The 20,633-nt window shown below is 41.2% G+C and overlaps 1 protein-coding gene across 2 annotated transcripts in view; it reads right to left on the reverse strand.

Moving 5' to 3' along the window:
- Positions 1-14,134, reverse strand: part of LOC119480267 (rho GTPase-activating protein 21) — a 94,238-nt gene extending 80,104 nt beyond the window's left edge. The window contains exon 1 of one of the 2 annotated variants that reach the window (XM_037756381.1): positions 13,971-14,134. In XM_037756381.1, the coding sequence (XP_037612309.1) occupies positions 13,971-14,054 (84 nt within the window). In that variant the 5' untranslated portion in view covers positions 14,055-14,134. Of the gene's footprint in view, positions 1-1,567; positions 1,782-13,970 lie in introns of those variants that run through there. The other variant, XM_037756382.1, reaches the window with a different exon arrangement.
- Between the last annotated feature and the right edge of the window lie 6,499 nt (positions 14,135-20,633).

A 20,633-nucleotide genomic window follows, 5' to 3' on the forward strand; every position in this document is an offset into this window, starting at 1 on the left:
TGGAGAACTCCAGGGAGTAATATGGGACAGAGAGGAAGGCATAACACGGGTGAGGAAGGGTGACCAAAATCTACAGGGAGAAATACATCCAGCTGTAGCAAGAACAACTCTTGCATGAATACAGTAGAATACATTATGACTGCCTCTGTAAGGGGTCTGGTGTTCGGAGAGGCTGTCCTGCTGCTGGATTACAAACATGCATAAAATGCACCAAAAAGGAAAATGTTTCTTATTCATTAAAAATACAAACTACTATACTGTAGAATAACAGAATACTTAAATATGAATGCCTTTAATTAAACCTAAAGCCACGTGTTAAGGCCCAGACACACCAACCTGACATCAAAGAACTAGCGGCGACAAAGCGACGAAGGACGCAAGTTGAGTCGCCTCACTTCACCTTTATCTTGGTCGAAACGATGCACTCGAACACATCGCAAAGACTACAGCCGACGACCAACTACCACGTACGTTCTGCGCCTGCGTGAGAGGAAATAACTCTCCACGCCAGCAGGTGGCGGTTGTCTGTATTCGTCATTCAAAAAGGGAAACCAGAAGACCGAGGGCGGCGGAAATACAAGCCGTTGTTATGATACGTACATTTCCACAACACTCTCACTCACCACTTAGCTTCATTCCAGATGGCCATGTCGCTCTGAAAATATCCGTGTATTGGAATGATCAGATGAGATGAAGATGAAAAATGAGAAGAGCCTTCTGTGCTTTTCTTTACTCGTTCGTTTTCTTTCCTCACGTCCGTTTATCTTCTCGTGCACTGACTCGCTTACCAATGATTTCTCTCACCAACAGGCGCCGCCGCAAATTCATTGAGCTGAATCGGCCGAAAAATCTCGTACACCGGCAGACTAGAGCCGACGGACGCTCACCGACGGCCCCTAACTGTCCGACCGTCGGCTTGGCGTGTCAGGGCCTTCACAGCGCTTTGACGTCCATCTCAGCCGAGAATGGAGAAATGTCTGGCTGAGTCCTTCCCGAGACGTGTCATGGTGGCGAGCCAAACCAAAGCCCTCGTCTCCGTTGCTAATGTCGGCGCGCAACCCATGCGGGGCTAGGGCCGAAAGGGCCGGAGATAGCAGGCTCAAAACGCCACCATATAGGGGAGAGAAACGTGACTTTGAGGTACGTCTACACTCACACACACAGAGGGATGAGGAGGAAATGCGGACTGCAGATAAAGTCATGCTTGTGCTGTCCACACAAGGCTTAAAAACAGCACTCAGGGACTCATCATGACACACTTTTGTTCGAAAAAACATGCATGGAGAAGCCTCTGGGTGTGTGACAGAGGAATTGTGCTGCCTGCTTTAATGACATGAGTCCGTGCTGCCTTCTAACCGAGAGATTAAATCGCTCCTACATACTCTCCTGCTATATACAGTAATCGCAACGTCCCTGGGACTTTTGTTGCATGTCACCCCCCTTATCCCTTTCCCCATGTTTCCTGTCCAGCTCTAAATTCCAAAAAATGATGTTAAAAATGAAAAACTAATTCCCCATTTGCCCAATCAGTCTTAAATAATAAGAACAACATGAAGAGAAAACTGACCTGATTATTCCAGGCGCAGTACAGATCGCAGATCAGACTCCAGTTGTTGTTGATCATACAGTCGAGAACTTTACGATGAGACATTTTTTTTACGTTTCACTGAGGAAATCCAAGCTGCCCTGCAGACACCTGCCCCTCAGCTGTGTGTATCAAACCCTGCTGTTCGCAGCGGCGCCCTGCTGACAGCGACGCTCCCTGATGCCACCTTGACGGAGAGGAAGGAGGGGATCATCGGCAGAAGGCAAAGGGTGCATCCCCGCACCCATCTGCGAACCCAGCAGGCATCCTATCCGCCGTAGCCGTCGCCCCAGCCGCGCTTCATTAGCAGTATTTTAATGATTCATGCTGCACAAAAACTCTGGGGATTATCTCAGATGTAAACGTTAAAAAAACAGCCTTCCTGAGAGAGGGATGCAGCAGGAAAGAGTTATCAGCAGTCCGGAGCAAAGAAGTCCACCTGGGTATCGCGGTGCAGGAGATGCATCACCATGGAAACGCAGCAGGCTGACCGGTGGAGGAGAAGCTTAAAAGACGACGGAGCAGACTGCACTTTTTCTTGTCATCTGCCTCCGTCTCTCTTCCTGTGACGGTGTCTGTGCCTCCCTGTGCTCGTCTCCGTCGCAGTCGTACCAGGCGGAGGCAGCCTGAGAATCACAGCGGCAAGCAGCTCATTCTAAATCATCAAGCATCAGGCCGCAATGCAGGACATCACCAGGGACAGAATGATTTCCCTCGTCTCTCTCTGGACACAGCAAAGGAAACGCAAATGTCTCTGTCATCGACTCAAGGTGCACCTTCCACCGCCGTCTTTCGTTAATGTGAAAATACACCTAAAGCTTTTATCACCTCAAGAGGGTTTAAGTTGTCTGTGTGATCCTGTAGAAACATACAGAGGAGAGCTCTCTGCCTCCAACTCCAAACCTGACTGTCTGCACTTTGCCGGCAATGCGGGACTCCATCCCACCTGAGTTATTTATTTCATTACTCTGCAAAAAAAATCTTCTTTGCAGGGGGAAGACTCCTGGACAAAATGCAAGAGTGCCGCAGCCCCCACCGCTGCAAAGCAAGCACAACTCTTTGAGTAAATGAACGTCAACTTAAAGACTTCCTGTCGCCGTGGGATGTCAAAGAAATCACGCTTTTGAGGTAGGAAAATATGCCGGAAATGCACAAAGAGACGATTAGGGAACTACTGGATGCCAGTAAATAGTTGTCTGGGGTTGTTTATGCTCCTTCCACCCCTTTGATGCTGTGTGACGTCCAGATGGTTGTGATTGTGACATTAGGGCGGCTTCATCAGTGAGACGCTCTGAGCTCACTTCAAATGAGAAACGCCACAAGCACTTAGGAGCAAGGATTAGCCTGAGGTGGGGTTTAAGATATTCATACATTTTTAATAACCCCTTAGAACTAAGTGTCACTCCAGCCCTAGACCTTTTTCTCTTTCTTTCAATTACAGGGATCCCCGGGACGTCGTCAACCGACCACAAAAGCTCTATATCCACTGTGGATGAGTTCATCTAAAACCAACACTCCATTGTGGCAACTTTGGTAATTGCACAGGTGCAGCAACGTGTAGTTGCAAGCTTTCATTCAGCAGAAGTGGTATTGTATTGTGAAGTCTTTTTGTAGACCAAATCTTGTGTAAAAACTGTATATCAGAGATAGATGTATCACAAATAAATAACTTGAGTGATAACTAGGGCTGTCAAAATTAACGTGATAACGCGTTAACGCAAATTCATTTTAACGCCACTAATTTATTTAATGAAACTTGTGATTTTTAGGTTGTAGTGGGCTTTTTTTTTAAAGCTAGAGTCAAGATACTGGTATCATATAAAACTACAAAACCTAAGGAATCCATTGGTACCAACTATGTCATACTAGCTTGTCACGAAAGAGGTTAAATAACGCTCCAAACTTACACTAAATTTTGACGAGGAAAAACTGTCATGGTCATTTTCAAAGGGGTCCCTTGACCTCTGACATCAAGATATGTGAATGAAAATGGGTTCTATGGGTACCCACGAGTCTCGCCTTTAAAAGGCATGCCCACTTTATGATAATCGCATACAGTTTGGGGCAAGTCATAGTCAAGCCTGTTGGGCTTGAGTTTGCCATGTTATGATTTGAGCATATTTTTTATGTTAAATGCAGTACCTGTGAGGGTTCTTGGGTCGTTAATTGAATTCCAGTAATAGATATATACATACATTTGAATAAGGAAAGCATATTTGCCCAGTCCCATGTTGATAGAAGTATTACATACTTGACAAATCTCCCTTTAAGATACATTTTGAACAGATACAAAATTTGGAAAAAATATTTTAATCAATTGACAGCATTAGTGATAATACAGACACAAGACAGTGTGTTAGGTCAGGAGGCTACACACACAGTCTGGTCACAAAGGTCAGCCAAGTCCCACAGGCCACACTCAGTGACCAGACATGGCAACCCTGGGCCCCACAACACACCATCAACACACCAGTTGGGGAAGTGATCCTCTGCTTACCCCCCATTACTCTTCCAGTGTTCCCCATTATCAACACACAGCCTCTTTGCTTTCCTTAACTTGGGAGGCCAAACCCCCGGTGGGAATGATTCACTGGAAAAGGTGCTTAATCTCATACTGAAGATAAAATATAAGCACAACCCCAGCAGGACAAACCAAAAACCTTGTTTTTAGAGCCATCACATAGAGGGGAAAATATGCAAGACATGACCAAGACAAATTCATTCAAACCACCCAGCTGTCTCCAGATTGCCAGATATCTCATGCAAAATGAAACACATCAAAGTCGCTTTTGCCATCTTCTGCTTAAAAGAAAACATTACAAATGCTTAAGAAGTCAAAGGGATTAAAGAAAAGCAAATCTTCTCCCAAGATCTGCAACAGTGACGCACTGTTCACAAAATATCTAGGCCAGGCCATTCTCACAAATCGCCTAAATGCAGGGCAATACTCCAATATAATAAACTACCCTTTAAAGGGATAGTTTGGGTGTTTTGAAGTGGGGTTGTGTGAGGTTCTTATCCATAGTCAGTGTATTACCTACAGTAGATGACGATTGGCACGCCCCCAGCTTGGAGAAGCAGACAGGAGTACCAGAACGGGAGCAAATCAATGTACTGCTGTGGATGGTGGCAGCAGCAAAACGTATTTAAGACACCTAAAAGCAAGGCTCACCTAAAAAAAAACAATATCAGTTTAATTGTATGCTATATTTAGACTATTTTCACCACTTAACCCTGCCGGCTAAAATACGTTTTGCTGCCTGCCCCGTCCATAGCAGTACTCCAAACTGGGGGGCGTGTCGACCGTCATCTACTGTTGGTAATACACTGACTATGGATAAGTACCTCATACAACCCCACTTCAAAACACCCAAGCTATCCCTTTAATAAGACACAACTGTCAGTGAATAACATCTACGCAGCAAACCACTGTGACATCATGTAGCAACATGTGTATGCAAACACCCCCCCCATCACAAGCCAGCAGCAGGTCAGTAAACAGTAAAAGCATGTGCCCTACCCCCATGCTGAAGCCAATATAATCCAATCAATTCTGAGTTATGGATCTCTGGACACACACACAGTGCCACACACCCTCCGACAGTATTCAGAACAACAGGGAGTGTATGCATGTTTAAGGATGCTGAGGTCATTTCAGTGACAGAAAATAGATGAGGGCGTCAGGCAGAGAAATATAATTATGACAGTCATGTGGGGTCCTGAAGCTTATTGAGATGGTTGACAGATGAGTTATTAAATTCAGTGAAGAAGAGGGAGCGTTATTACACATTTTAGTCAACAGCTGTATCCCCTGCAGTCCAGTCCAATTTATTAAGACTGCAGGTAGGGCTTGGCGATATGGAGAAAATCAAACATCACAATATGTTTTACCAAATGCCTCGATATTGATATTGAGACGATATTGTAGGGCTGACCATTGGTGCTTTTACAAAATATTTACAAAACTAGATTTTTTATGTGGATATAATGACTAAGTGGGTAAAGTCAAACAATAGAGCGGCAAGAACAGTCTGGTAAGTTCAGAAAATTACATCACTTTACTGTAATGCAGCCTTTGAAATCAGGAAAAGAATCCAGAAATTCAAAGATATTAAATTTACTATGATATAAAATTGAGAAAAGCAGGAAAATCCTCACATTTAAAGAAAGGTGTTGAGTAAAATTGTCGTTTTATCTCTTGGTTTCAGCTCTGGTAATCTTCCAATTCGCAAAATATAGGCTGAAAATAATCCTCATTTATATTTCTAAGACCGCAAATCTGTGTTTTCAAAATGCACCCGTTTTAACTGACAGCGTGTTGGCCTTTTCCTCGATGACATAAACTCAGTGGTTTTCCTCGCAATAACTGCTAGTCTACAATTAAGCAGTTGTGGTCAATTTTAGGGGGAATTTATTTACTGTCATAGACGACTTGCTATAAGTTCAGTTCTCCTCCACAGCCAACCAGAGAGCGACTTGGAGCTCTGCCACTCTGTGGCTTCTCTCTGCCATCCATTCATGAAATCATTCCTTCATCGGGGTGCCCTTGTTCATTTCCACTGCTGACGCTGACAGGAAATAATGTGGCTTCCTGCCAAGACCTCAAAAGCTCACAGTAATACCGCGGGTTGAGATATGTTGCCTGATAACACCCTGTTACATAAGGGTCGATTAAAAACAAATACTGCTCATACACACGTGGTTATGTGTGGGTTTTACATACATAATAAAAAAGAAAAAGTGCCTCCAGGAGGAAAAACTTTCTTGCGGGAAACTTAAATCTGTCTGAAAAGTATGGTGTATCCCATGTGAATGCTGCATTGCTGCAGTCTATATATCTATTATCTACGGTACATTACATAATATGGCTTATAAAGCCAGTAGGGTTTAAAATATGACACCGCCTTAAGAAATAAGCTATGCACTAAATGATCTTCACACTCCTGACTGGTGTATGTCATGTCTCGGAGCCAAAGATAGGGAGCGAGTGTTTTGATGGAGATGCCTTGGGCATGTGTAATGGATAGCGTCTCAGCCTCGCTGAGCATTACGCCCGGGCCACACAGCGCACTTCAGGCTCGCCTGACGGCAGCATCACGTCGTGGCCACGTCATGCCCACCTAGGGTGTTCACACTAGACGCGAGTTACCCACGTCTCGGGAGCGTCTCAGCTACCTGTCAGCTGTGTTTTTGCTGTTGCTGACAGCCCTTTCTTTCTACATAGAGTTTGCCTTTTAATGGCCATTTAACTTCATAATAAATGTGATTTATATTTATTTAAGACAAAAAAGGGTAAGAACTGTGTGGTAATTTGTAAATATTATTAAAAACAAGCAAATAAATTCATACATAAATATTAATATATAGCCCATAGAAATCCCTCTTTTCTGTCAGTGAAGAGGGATTTATATATATATATAAATCCCTCTTCATTGACAGTTAAGAGGGATTTCTATGGGCTATATATATATATATATATATATATATATATAAATAAATCCCTCTTCACTGACAGTGAAGAGGGATTTCTGTGGGTTATATATTAATACAAAAAAATAAATAAATACATTAGTAGTAAGAGAGAGCCTACAGCAATCCCTCTTCACTTTGACTGGCACAGTTTTAAACAACATTTCCAGGGGGTTTCGGGTTCCTGTTCTACAGCATTCCAGGTTGCGGCTTTTATCGAAAACGACTTAATTTACATCTGGGGCGGGACAGCAATTTACATTATAAATGCTGATGTTCCGACATCTCAGGCAACTTGGAGCTTTTCACCACCTTGTTGCTGAACTGCGCCTTGATGGAGAAAAACACCTGAAGTATTTCAGAATGATAAATATAAGTAAAGTGGGTTTTTTTTTATTATTATAAAACAAAGCAAAATAAACAGTTTCGTTATTTGTTAACCTTTAGAAAACGAAAATTATTATTAAATATCTTTAAAAAAATTAAATAACACCTCTAAAAGAAAGAACAATAAAGTTACGTGGTGTTTGTTGAGAGAGAGAGAGAGGGAGAGAGAGAGCGAGAGAGAGAGAGCGCATCGGAAAAATACTGCCCATCACCTGATGTTCTTATAACCTATTAACCCAGTCTATTATATTTATAGCATATGTAGGGTTTCTGCTATGACTACTACAGTGTTTACAAAATTAAAAGCCTGTACTATATTAACTTGATGGAAACCTGCAAGTAGACCACTGCTTTATTTAGAGTATTTCAGAATAAAAGCATTATGTTAACGAATGCATGATTCTGTGCACTAAAAACGCTAAAGGCCTTTTATTTTGAAATCTAGATAGGAAGTGTAAAATACTGATGGTCAGTGACATATTCTACAGATGTCTAGACATGGAAACTGTAGTAATCTTGCTGGTATGATGTTCATATACTGTCAATAGATCACCTTCACTGTCTGTTGCTGCTGGGAGAGGCAGCCGAGAGGTAAGCGGCTAGCGTGTAAAATAGGCGAGCCTTCTATTCTATAAAATAGACGCGCGTCTGACGCGCGTCTGACGCGCGTCTCATGCGGGCAGTGTGTCCACTCTAACCTGTTAACATGGACGCCGAAATAAAAAACAACACGCGACGTTGCCGTCACGCGAGCATGAAGCGGGCTGTGTGCTCCAGGCTTTAGACTGGTTCTGTTCTGCCTGTCTGGCTGCATCTGCAACCCTTCCCCCTCCAAACTCCTACATCGCACCATCTTCTTTCTGCCCTCCCTTTATCCTACGGGGGGACGGGGGCATCCAGGCAGAAGAGGCTATGACATTGAGCCAATTGGCAAAAGACAGAACAAAAAAAGATGAGAAGAAAAAGGCATTTTTTTCCCCCCAATGGTTGAACTTTCGTCTGCTTTGCTGCCCTCTTCCCGCTCCCTCCTTTCCTCCCTCTACACATCCATCCATCAATCATTCATCAACGCTTGTGGACAGCAGAATAAGGGTGGCTAAGGGTGGAACGGTACCTGGTCCCTGTACCGAAAACATACCAAACCATGACCCAAAAAACAAGGTACATACCGAACCGTGAATTTAGTGTGCTGCTCCACCCCTCAGGGCGACTGTGTGGGCTTTCAGCAGACTGAAGGATGACATGCAGAGGAGCCACGCCGAGCATGAACGTCACCTCTCCACAAGAGGAAAGAGATAAGAGGGACGCCCGACACACAGACGCACACACATTTGTGTTGACCTTGAGTCCGACGCAGCACGCGTACAGATTTCCCTTTTTTATCTTTTCCAGGAAAAACTAGCGACAACAACTGGGAAGTTTGATTCCGATAAGAGATGCCAAAACAACTGTGAGGCAGATCTGGTGTTTCCAAACCGAGGGGGAAACCCTTCAGAGAGCATCCTCCTGGTTATTCCCAAGACACTTTCTCTCTGTGAGTGTATGTGCTAAGACAGAAGTCAGGTCATGTCCAGGTCACTGTCGTGTTTGCTGAATAGAGAAGAACCCTGATGTGCTGCACGAGACACATTTGCTTTTCAAATGTATGCAAATCAAAGTCGTTCCGACGCTGCTCTGATTGATGAACTGCCACGTCTCTAAACGCTGATAAAAGCATAAGTCATTTCCTTTTGGAGACGCTGTAATCTCTTCTCTAGCGTTTTTTTTGTTCCTTGCAATGACTAAAATGAACCGTCAGACTTTTAAAAAGTGAGATCATAGTCAGCTTAATTAGGCTCTGGGATGTGACACTGGAAATGTGAGTTGTTACCAGATGGGTATGTAGGTGGAAAAATCTAAAAAGAGACTGAGATTGAGTCGTTTCCACAGAAACAAAATGACACAAACTGACCACTGTCGCGTTCCCCGACCCCTAAAATGTCACCGTCCAGACCAACATCATCATATTAGCTGCTTTTAACAGCGTTCACTAGAAAACGGACGGTGATTCCAGTACAGTGAATCCATTTTTCCCCTCTCCGGCATTCATCTTTCCACGGGTTAAATATAGCATCACTAAAAACACACGGGAATAGAGGACGGGTGAAAGACAAGCATGTGGACGGGGGAGTGAAAAAAAAAAAGAGCAGGGGTTTATGGAGCTGGGAGGGGGCTATATTTAGAGCAAAGCAGGGAGCATCACCACCAGCACTCACAGCACCGCCATTGGTCTCATCCGCCCCGACATGAATCAGGGATGAGATCAATACATGCTAGAGAGAGGGTTTCACCATTGTGTTTGTTTTTCTTTAGCCATGATATTTCTTTCCAAGACGACACAAATTAATATTACTAGTTTTGCTAATTGAAACTGAAAAATGTAAAATTGACATTAAGTGAGGAAGAGAAGGAGGGAGACAGGAAGCAAAAGTGAAGTGCATATACTGTACAGTACATGCATACTCCCATTTAGAGCTGCAACTAATGATTATTTTCTGAGTCAATTCATATACTGATTTTTTTGTTCGATTAATCATTAATTGTTTGGTCTACCACATCTACTCACGTCTTGTTTTACCCGACCAACAGTCCAAAATCCAAAGATATTCCATTTTTACTTTAAAAATGGCTGAAGGGGACATATCAGGTTCATACTTATTTTGGGTTTCTACTAGAACATGTTTACATTTTAATGTTAAAAAAACAATATTTTTCTCATACTTTCCAATTTTTTATTGCCTGATCGACCAATCGTTTCAGCTTCCATTATGTCACAAGAGCTAACATCCCATTTTAATAGAAAACACAACAGCAGTGGAGAGATCTCAACAAAAGAGCAGGTGTTTTAAAAAAAACTGTCAACAACCATGGCAGCCATAAAGCCAACCACTATGCTAACAAGACCTGAAACGGCTCGTCAACCAATCGATTGACAGAAAATTAAACGGCAGCTATTTTGATAATCCTTTTAAAAGAAGCAGTATGTAGGATCTGGCGACATCTAGCGGTGAGACTGCAACCAACTGCAACTTCTCCCGTGTGCCAAGCGTGTAGGAGAACTACCGAAAACGCGAATGGCCCTATCTAGAGCCAGTGTTTGGTTTGTCCGTTCTGGGCTACTGTAGAAACATGGCGACCAGCTCCGTGAAGAGGACCCGCTCCCCTATTTATGCTCATTCTAAGGTAACGAAAACACAACAATTCTTATTTTCAGGTTTTTATACACTAAAGAAAACATACTTATTAATATTATATTCCAATTCCTGCAAATAGATCCCCCTTAATGTTACACACTGTTCCTTTAAGTCATTTTTCAATAAGAAATCCCCAGTTTAAGCTTCAGACTTTACTCAAATTTTCACTATTTTCTGACATTTTATGAACTTTAATAATGAAAAAAATAATGAAAACAATCATTAGTTGCAGCCCTAATTCTAACAACAAGAAAGTCACTTTGTTTATCAATCTTTTTTCTCAATTGTCTTTCTCTGTATAGATGTATAGAGCTGAGGCTCAGCTGCTTTATAACAACGCTGTTGGTTTCAGAGTGACAGCAGGTCGAGTGAGGTAGGGAATGTGAATGAGGCCAAGAGAGAGAGAGAGAAGCAGACGTTGTCCACGTGGGGTGTTTTTCCCTTAATGATCGGGGCAGCTGGGACTAAATTACCCCAGCGTTGCTACCGTCGCTTTGGCGGTAGCAGGGTGGGGCGGGTGTCTGTATATATGTGTGTGTGTTGGGGGGTAGAAAACGCCCCTTGCAATCTCCCTCATTAGCGAGTCGAGATGATGCAGCGGGGTGGGTGGAGGAGAGGGGGGGGCTCATCCCCTCTGAGGTCTCAACTCTCATTAGACCCCAGGGGGGGAAAAGCAGTTCATAAGCAGTGAAGCTTGAAAGTTGGGTGAGATTTGTGTTTGTGTTGTGGGAGGCATCAGGTAGATAAAAAGACCTGCCTCGCTCTCGTGTCAAGCCTCGGGCTGCAAACAATCAGGATAAACACACCGGTACTGACTCACAGGTGACTCACAGGTTCTGCAGCGGTGTAGAGTGTACACCTAAAACGTTCAGGTGCTCAGGTTACTAAGAAACCGATGCGATCAAATTTCACTCTTATCAGGGCATCCTGGTGATTCAGCGGGCAACCGCGCACCTGCAAAGTCCTTCTGCACATCCTCATCTTCATTAAAACTCAGGCTACATCTGTGAGTTCAACTGATTCAAAGCGGACCAAAACTTGAGAGCATCAGAGTCTAAGAAGTTAAGAAGTAACTGATGTATTTTTGATGCTTCTGCTCAACAGCTGGGAGTTCTGCAGGCTGCAGTGGTTGTCAGCGAGGGAGAGTTATGCGAAGTGACGGGAAATATTTATTAGATTGCAGAAACGGATGTGAGGAAAACCACACCACAGTGACACTTGAAGCAGCCGAGTAAAGAAGAAACAAAGTTTTTCAACTACTCACTCCTGTCTCTTTATCTTAGAGCAGGGGTCTCCTACAAGTAGTTCCTGTTTCTGAGTGTCTCGCTAAAGGTTCAAAGAATATGTACATACATTTTATAACACAAATTCACTTTGTAGACCTGTTTAAATTTCTATCCAATCTTTCCGGCTGGTAGCATCTACAAACAAACAAGACTCAGTCAGTATATGTCTGGACCGTGTACTGTCAATCTGTGAATTTGTGGCAAAATTGCTACACAGATAGTCAGTGGACATGTCTATAATGTTAAATCCAGCGGTACATGTCCACCAGGTCCGGCGAAGACAATAGTGGACGCATTGCTTCACTCAACTGGTCGTTAAAGCGGTGACGTACCCTGTCGTTGAATGCACCTGGTTCTCTGCTCGCCGTTTCAAACAGGAAACAACGTGGCGGCCTGCTCGTAAACTTTCTGTTATTCCATCTAAACAATCCACCAAAATCTACTTCTGTAAACATTTTAAGGAAGAAATAGGCTATGCCACTGCTGAATCTCATTTCATTTTAGAGCTAGATCGCCTAGTTTGACAGATGGTCCAAGTTTCGTGAGCCGGACGCGTCGCACTGGACGGGCTCATTTGCATAAAGGACTGTTCCTGGCCTTTTCTTTCTGAAAGAGAAACGGCCAATGAGAAAACTCCAACACTCGGCTGACCAATTGTGTAACTTCATCACTCAGTGACAGACTTTTGCATTTGTACGGCTGGCCCTCTGCGATCCAGGAGCTGAAAACAACACTTAAAAGACAACAGTCTCTGTTTACCAAACTGAAGAAGAAGGTCAACGCAGCAACAGAGGCTTCATTTAGTGGCGAACATCCTAATGAAACACAAAAAGCCTTTTGCCGAGGGCAGAACTGTAATAGAGGCGATGGCTGAGCTGTTAAAGGACCATAAAAGTAAGACTTATGTCTGCTCTTGGTGACTTACTTGGTGCTATGAGTCGCTCAAGGACACTTGGAGGAAAAAAGGTTGGACACCCCTCTCTTAGAGATTGTCAGACTTATCGATTGGAAGAAAAATTGGTGCCATAACAAACCACTCTCAATGCAGCAAATGTTCTGCTCAAACTTCTCAAGACATTTTCAAAAAAATATCTACGCCTCCTTTACTCCATCAACTGTCTCAAAACCTCCGCCACTGTTAGGTTGCTGCTTTTCCCAATGATTTATGTCGTCCTTCCTCGGCTAGTTCTGACACAGTAAGAGGATTAAAGCCACACACACACACACACAGAGCACTGTTGCCATTTTCTGATGATGGATTAATCCAAAACATGCCACTACTGCAATGCTGTTATGACATGCATCAAGCCTAGCTGGACTGTGATGATGATTATGATGATGCAACCATTCATTGAAGCTGCCGTGCGTAAGAGGAAAAGGATGAGCTCTCCACAATGTGCCATTTAGCGAGAGTTTGGCATGCAGACCCACAAAAGAGCCAGTAAGATTAGCACTGCAAGTATAAAACTCTCTTTGTGCACTTAACCAGTTGTCAGAGTGAGAAAGAAAATGAACTCGGTCACCCCCGGACGCTGGCAGATGTGATGTGCTGCGCGCTGCAACACTTAGCTCACAGCCGCTCTGTTTCTCGCAGACACACTTCTGCAACTTCTGCGGCATGTCACGAGTTTTCTGAGAGTGAGGATACCTTTGAAGCAGATGATGAAGTTACAGTCGCTAAGTACTCTGATGGTTTTCATGGATGCTTCACGTGTATCCAGGTGACATTTATATCTCAAGCTGCATGTTTTCCACCCCAGTCAAGTAGTATAAAGCTGCTATTGTGTCAAAAATAGACGCAAAAATGCACACCATTTCAGGATCATAATTCCCCTTCTGCCACACTGCCAAAGGTCACACACACAGTCTACTCACAGTATTTAAAATGTCAGAAATACCAGTGAATGCACCACAGTAGCTAAAGAATGAAAAGCCACCATGCCAGAGCTGTACGAAAACAGATTGCACAGTAAAACCAGCCTCAAGACACAACCTTATCCAGAGTCTTACCTCGCAAGACGGAGTTATGGCTGTGTGTTTACTCTCTTCATTGTCCTGTGGTGAATCACTCCAACGTGCTGCCGCTGCCATCATTTCATTTCAAACCGCAGAGGAGGAAGAAGTCCTTTAGAGACCACATTGAGGTGAGGAGGATGAAGCCAAGACAAAGGAAAAAGATCCTAATCCACACCGTCCTCCTTCTTCGTGTCCATCAGGGGCTGAAATCTAAACACAAACAACAGAAGTTAGTGAAATACAGCCTCAAAAAGGAGCCAAGAAAGATTTGCACACTTGTCCCATGCAGGTCACGGTGCCAAATTTAACAAGATATTTTACACATTTTTAGCCTGGGCATGCAAGTGTAGCTAAATATCAGCACCATGAAATGCATTTTTGAAAAATACTACAGCCATTAAATGTCACATGAAAGCTAAATTTATGATGAGGCAGGTCAACCAAGGACAACCTAACACCTAAATGAAGAATATTTTAGATATATAAAGTGAGATTTTCATGTTTTTTTTATTATAAAGCAGGCTTAAGTCCTATATAAATACTGTGAAAGTATCGAAACGCTCAATCCACAGGGAAATACACACAGCCCGTATTCACAAACTCTGCATTTGAAACAAGCTGTCAGGATTTCTGTCCATTTGTGATGTCACAAATATACAATATTTAGACCATTACAGTTTTAAACGTAAACAATCTAAATGTGTCCCAGTTTATTCCTGGTTTCAGTGTATGTGAATAACATCTACTGACAGGAAGTACTCATGGACCAAAGCTTGTTAACTAGCAACACAATTATGTTGCAATTCCATCAAAATGTGCTAAAACGGAGCGTTTAAGACAGAGGGTAAATACTGGCATGTTCAGGCAGACAGTATGAGGAAAATAAAAGTTGTTTTGTGCATTACAGCATGTAAACATGTTCTAGTAGAAACACCAAATACAAGTATGAACCTCAAAATGAGCATAATATGGGACCTTTAAATTAATGGAGGGTGCATTTGGTTAAAAGTGGGGTGATGGCAGGTGGATATTCCAGCTTTTTTTTTTTTTCACCCATAATTATATAATATCTGATGAGTGACATTACTTGTGTAATATTATTTGCACACAGGGAGGACAAAAACGAGTTGTGCATGTAAAATAAAAGCTGAATTCATGGCTCTCTGTTGAGGGGGGAAGTGGTGCACATCCAATAAAGTAAATAAATGAATGGAGGGTGGTTAAAAGTGGGGTGATGGCAGGTGGATTTTCGAGCTTTTTTTTCCTCCCCACCCTTAATAATAACAACAACAACAACAAAATAAAATAAAATTATTATTATTATCATAACTATTATTAATAATAATAATAATTATAATTATTATTATATAATAATAATAATATCTGACGAGTGACACTTGTGTAATATTATTTGCACACATCAGGGAGGACAAAAACGATGTGATATGTCAAATAAAAGCTGAATTCATGGCTCTCTTAAGGGGGAAAGTGGTGCACATTAAAAGGGGTTGCAGCCACCATGAATTAAGCCATATGCTAAATATAAAACAGCCAGGATTGACACACTTACACCAAAAAGGTCCCATTTGTCCTTAATTTTCCAGCTGCTTTAAGCAAGAAAAGAACCCTCCTTGTTGCTGTGGTTACTGTTGACTAGTAACCCAACGGACGACAGGTTGTTGCTGTGGTTACTGTTGACCAGCTAACCAGGCGGATGGACGACAGGTTGTTGCTGCTGTTGGTTATAATTGTGATAAAAACCTACCTGTTACAAATTCAGAAAACTACTCCGACAACAAACACATCCACGTCCATGTTGCTGGGAAGAGTAGGGAGTCCGTTAACCGCCTCGGGTCGATATAAAGACGGGTTAAAAAGGGCTGTCAAGAGATTACAAAGCGGGACATTCAGTCAGAGCTGAGCGTCTGAGGCTCCACACTCACTACCTGTTAAAGGGGGAAAAACACTGGGAAAAAACACGGTAAACGCCCTTCAGTGTGCCGTTTCTTCGTCATGAAAAATAAGCCATTTATTTCCCATCATTTCCGAGCTTCAATTCGACGCTAAAAACAGTGGAAATTAAGAGAGACAAACAAAGTAACGGTGTCCCCTGTTGGCGGCGCGACAATCTGAAACACAGATCAACGAATCTCCCGACTACTGCTGAAGCCCCGCCCACCTCTGTTTGGACCCCTCGAAGGGCGTCGTCCAATCAGATGGGCGGATTAAATTTGGAATTTTGAAGCGGGCCAATCAGAGGCGTTGTTACATAACAAGTTCAATAAAGAGTGGAACCCTGGTGGAAACTGGTCCATTCTCACTGGCTGGAAATCACTATAAGTAGGAACTTTTGTCTTTAAAGTATCTAATTAATTAAATACAATTTTGGGTTTAAAATCTTTTTATTGGTATTCTGTACAAAATCCAATAAATCACAGAAATAATCCCCCTCCCACCCACCCACCCATCCCTATAACAATATTACTGCACCATTAAATAAGCAGAATTAATTTGAACAATTACACTTGTACATATATATAATACGAATGTTATTACAATTACATTCATACATATAAATGAATTCAATCCGATAGAAACATAAACGAAACATATACGAAAAAAACACAACAAAACAAACAAAAAAAAGGAAAAAGGAAAGGACCAAAAACACAAAAAGATAAGTAAAAAAAAATAATAATAAAAAAAATTAAATAAAATAAAAAAAAACTTTTAAATACAATTTTGAGGTATTTGTTCTTTACTTGAGTTTTTCCATTTTATGCAACTCTACTGCATCTCAGAGAGAAATACTGTTCTTTTTATTTCACTATATATATAATATATTTTATTGATATAATTTCTAGTTACTTTACAGTTTGGAAGTTTTTATATAAAGCATAGATAGGTAGATAAATAGATAGATAGATAGTCAATTAATTGATTAATAAATAAATAAAAATTCCCTTTTGATACTCCTCTTTTTCTGCTACTACTTCTGTACTTTTACTTATAATGGAGTATTTTTAAATTGTGGTATTGATACTTTTATTAAAAGAACTGACACACCTGATTGAAAGTTTTTGTGTAGTGTATTTGTTTTACTTTCATTCCAATAATAATTGTATGTATTCAATGAAGCTACTGCTGTGATATTATCCCTCTAAATCTTTTTTTTTTTTTTAATTTGGTAGTTTTTTCCCATAAGAAGAAATGTTATTGTTTTTATAGTCGCAAATAATAAACTACATGTCTCCTGGCAAACTGCAGCAAAAAGTAGGACCGGTTGATGTACTACTGTAATTATGTTACAGTTGCGGAAATTAAGTACATGTACTCAAGTACACTTTTGAGATAGACTAGTGGTACTTTACTTGAATACTTTACTTTACTACTTTGTATTTCTACTCCACTACATTTGAAAGGGAAATATTGTACTTTTTACTCTGTTTACTTGTATGTGGGACAGAATATTTCTACATTTACTTTAATATTTATTTTTAATATTTTTTCAACCACTAATTGAACATGAACACTATCTATGAAGATACACTTTTCACGCACACAATGCACTTAAATAATCAGCTAGCCATGAGTTGATAAACACTTTATTCCCACACTCTGTCATGAGGCCTTTCAGACCTTTAAAGTGAGCAAATGAAATCACAGGGACATCATTGTAAGAGACGAGGAAAAGCCCTGAGGCCCAACACATATGCTGAACTCTCCATTTCCCTAACGTTCAACTGGTGAAACATATTTGCCTATCCATTATCAACTGTAACAGCAGAGTCCTTAACTTTATCTTGGTGACATGTAGGGCATGGCAGCCACATGGGACTCCACAGAGCATGAAAAAAAGAGGGCTGCACAGCTGATCCAGACAAAGACAAAGGCTGACAGTGTTCTGTTTGCTGGCTACTCCAGCAGCACAATAGAAGATAGGACAATAGGACTCTTTTGACCCACACTGTGGCGAGGTTTCCCTGGTTTCAGAGAGGAGCTATTGTCTAAAGAGCTGGTGCACCCTCATCCAGACAATAGAGAACTTAAACTGATGTAAATGGGACTCTGCATTATGTGATGGTAGTCTTCAGGTTCATATTTATTTAATGCAATTTGGTTATTAAACCAGTAGCACATTATTAATTCAGAAAGAATATGTTATTGATTTGACATAAAGTGTGATTGTGCATCAGAAACAAAACTGATTATGATAACTTAAAGATACTATATTGTAAAAAGGGAGATTTTCATGTCTTTTTTTTATTATAAAGCAGGTTTAAGTGCTATATAAATACTGTGAAAGTATCGAAACACTCAATCCATGGAGAAATACACACAGCTCGTATTCAGAAACTGTGCTTTTGAAACAAGCCGTCAGGATTCCTGTAATTTTGTGATGTCATAAATATACAATATTTAGACAATTTCACAGTTTTAAACGTAAACATTATAAATGTGTCAGTTTATTTCCGGTTGCAGTGTATGTGAATGACTTCAGATGACAGGAAGTAAACATGGACCTAAGCTGTTGCCTAGCAACTCAATACCATTGCAATTCCGCTGAAATATGTATGTAAATATGTTCTAGTAGAAACATAAAATACAAATATAAACCTGAAAATGAGCATAATATGGCACCCTTAAGTTTTCCCAGCTAAGCAATCGCTAATATAACATATGGAGGATGTTTTCCCACAAAAGCAACTCGCAATCTGTATATTTCTGGATTACATGTGTGTATAAAAATTCACAAGAATACTATAAAAATGTTTTACTGGTTCACGAGTTTAAGAGCCAAAGTGAATGTTTTGTGGTACTTTCCCAAAAAAAAGCATTTGGCCCACTTGAATCTCCTCTATGCCGAACACTGAGACTCACATACAGTGCAGTGTTGTTTTAATGAATGGCAAAGTGAGAAGAGAGGATTTCAGATTAATGAACGGCTCACTGAGGAGTTGTAGTCTGCCCTAATGACTGAATGCATGTCTACCGTATAGTTTAAGGTTCTGCCGTGTAATATACTTAGTGTCTTGTATGTTATTGCTCTCTGAAGCATGCTTGTAACTTTATTTCACAGTTTTCTATCCAGATTTTTATAATAATTAATAATAATAATAACATTGTGTTGAAGCATTTGTAGGTTACTCACTGTCTGATAATTCCTTTATACCAAATGTGTAGTTGCTGAGCCAGAGTGACTCAAATATTCAGCAGAAGACGAGAGATTACGAACTCTCTCGTGGCAGCAAAATGTTTGGCTGGATTAGGACATCACATGAAGCGCAAATTCAAAGCCCAGCAGCGTTAGGATTAGGACAGGTGGAAATGACTCTGCAGCACAGCCTGCATAGTAACAGATTTTAAAAGCTCCTTCATGCAAAACACCCATCAGGCAAGACAGTATATATGTCATTCATAAAGGATTCTTTAAACTGTAGTTGAGTTTAAGAGGTTCAGGTCCAGGTTGTAGGCTATAAGTGGATCTGGCACTGAGTTTGATGACTGGATGAATCGCAGCAGCAGTCAATCCATCAAACCCTCTGGCCAGCCAGTCCCTAATTGGAACACAATGAACACCGGAGAGGATGTTCTTTCTATTTGTGTACCGAGATGCGTCAGTGAAGCGGTTATTTATTAAGTTCCAAACTGGGAGTGTGATTGTTTAGCATCTGCTAAAGCTAAATTGTAGTCAAATAGATTAAATGTTCTAGATTTTAAATGAAGTTTGGTTCACTCATTTCACAAATGCAGCAGAAGTGCACATAAAATGTGTAAAATGATGTAGCGTTGACACTGAAGAGGTCTCTAAAAGGAATAGTTCAACATTTTGGGGAAATATGCTTATTTGTTTTCTTGTTTCCCATATTGTAAAAAGTGATATTTTCATGTCTTTTATTATAAAGCAGGTTTAAGTGATATATAAATACTGTGAAAGTATCAAAACACTCAATCCATGGAGAAATACACACAGCCCATATTCAGAAACTGCGTTTGAAACAAGCCGATAGGATTTCTGTCCATTTGTGACATCACAAATCTACAATATTTAGACCATTCCACAGTTTTAAACATAAACATACTGAATGTGTCCCAGTTTATTTCCTGTTGCAGTGTGTGTAAATGACATCAACTGACAGGATGTAAACATGGACCCAAGCTGTTTCCTAGCAACGCAATTCCGTTGCCATTCTATTGAAATGCGCTAAAACGGAGCGTTTCAGAGAGAGCATGAATACAGGTATATTCAAACAGACAGTATGAGAAAAATAATGTGTTTTTTGAACATTAAAGAATGTAAACATGTTCTAGTAGAAACCCCAAATACAAGCATGAAGCTAAAAATGAGCATAATATGTCCCCTTTAAAGGCAGAACATTTAATTAAGGTTTTTGGAGTAGCCAAGGTGAAACATGGTCTATCTGTTGTGCCGGTGATGTGAAATAAAATCCCACCGCTCTGTCTCTAACCACAGGCTTCATATGTCAAACGCATGAATGTGTGGCCACTCAAATGTACAATTCACGTTTTGTTCCTTTTGTGCTGGGCGCAGTTTACCTGTAGCCTACTTTCCGCGGTCGGCCTCATCCTCAGTTCCCCTGGCGGAGCACTACAAAGCCGCAGCATGTGAAACCTGCACGGCTTTTTGTCCCATCT

This window comes from Sebastes umbrosus, chromosome 21, assembly GCF_015220745.1.
Source record: "Sebastes umbrosus isolate fSebUmb1 chromosome 21, fSebUmb1.pri, whole genome shotgun sequence".
Classification (NCBI taxonomy): domain Eukaryota; kingdom Metazoa; phylum Chordata; class Actinopteri; order Perciformes; family Sebastidae; genus Sebastes; species Sebastes umbrosus.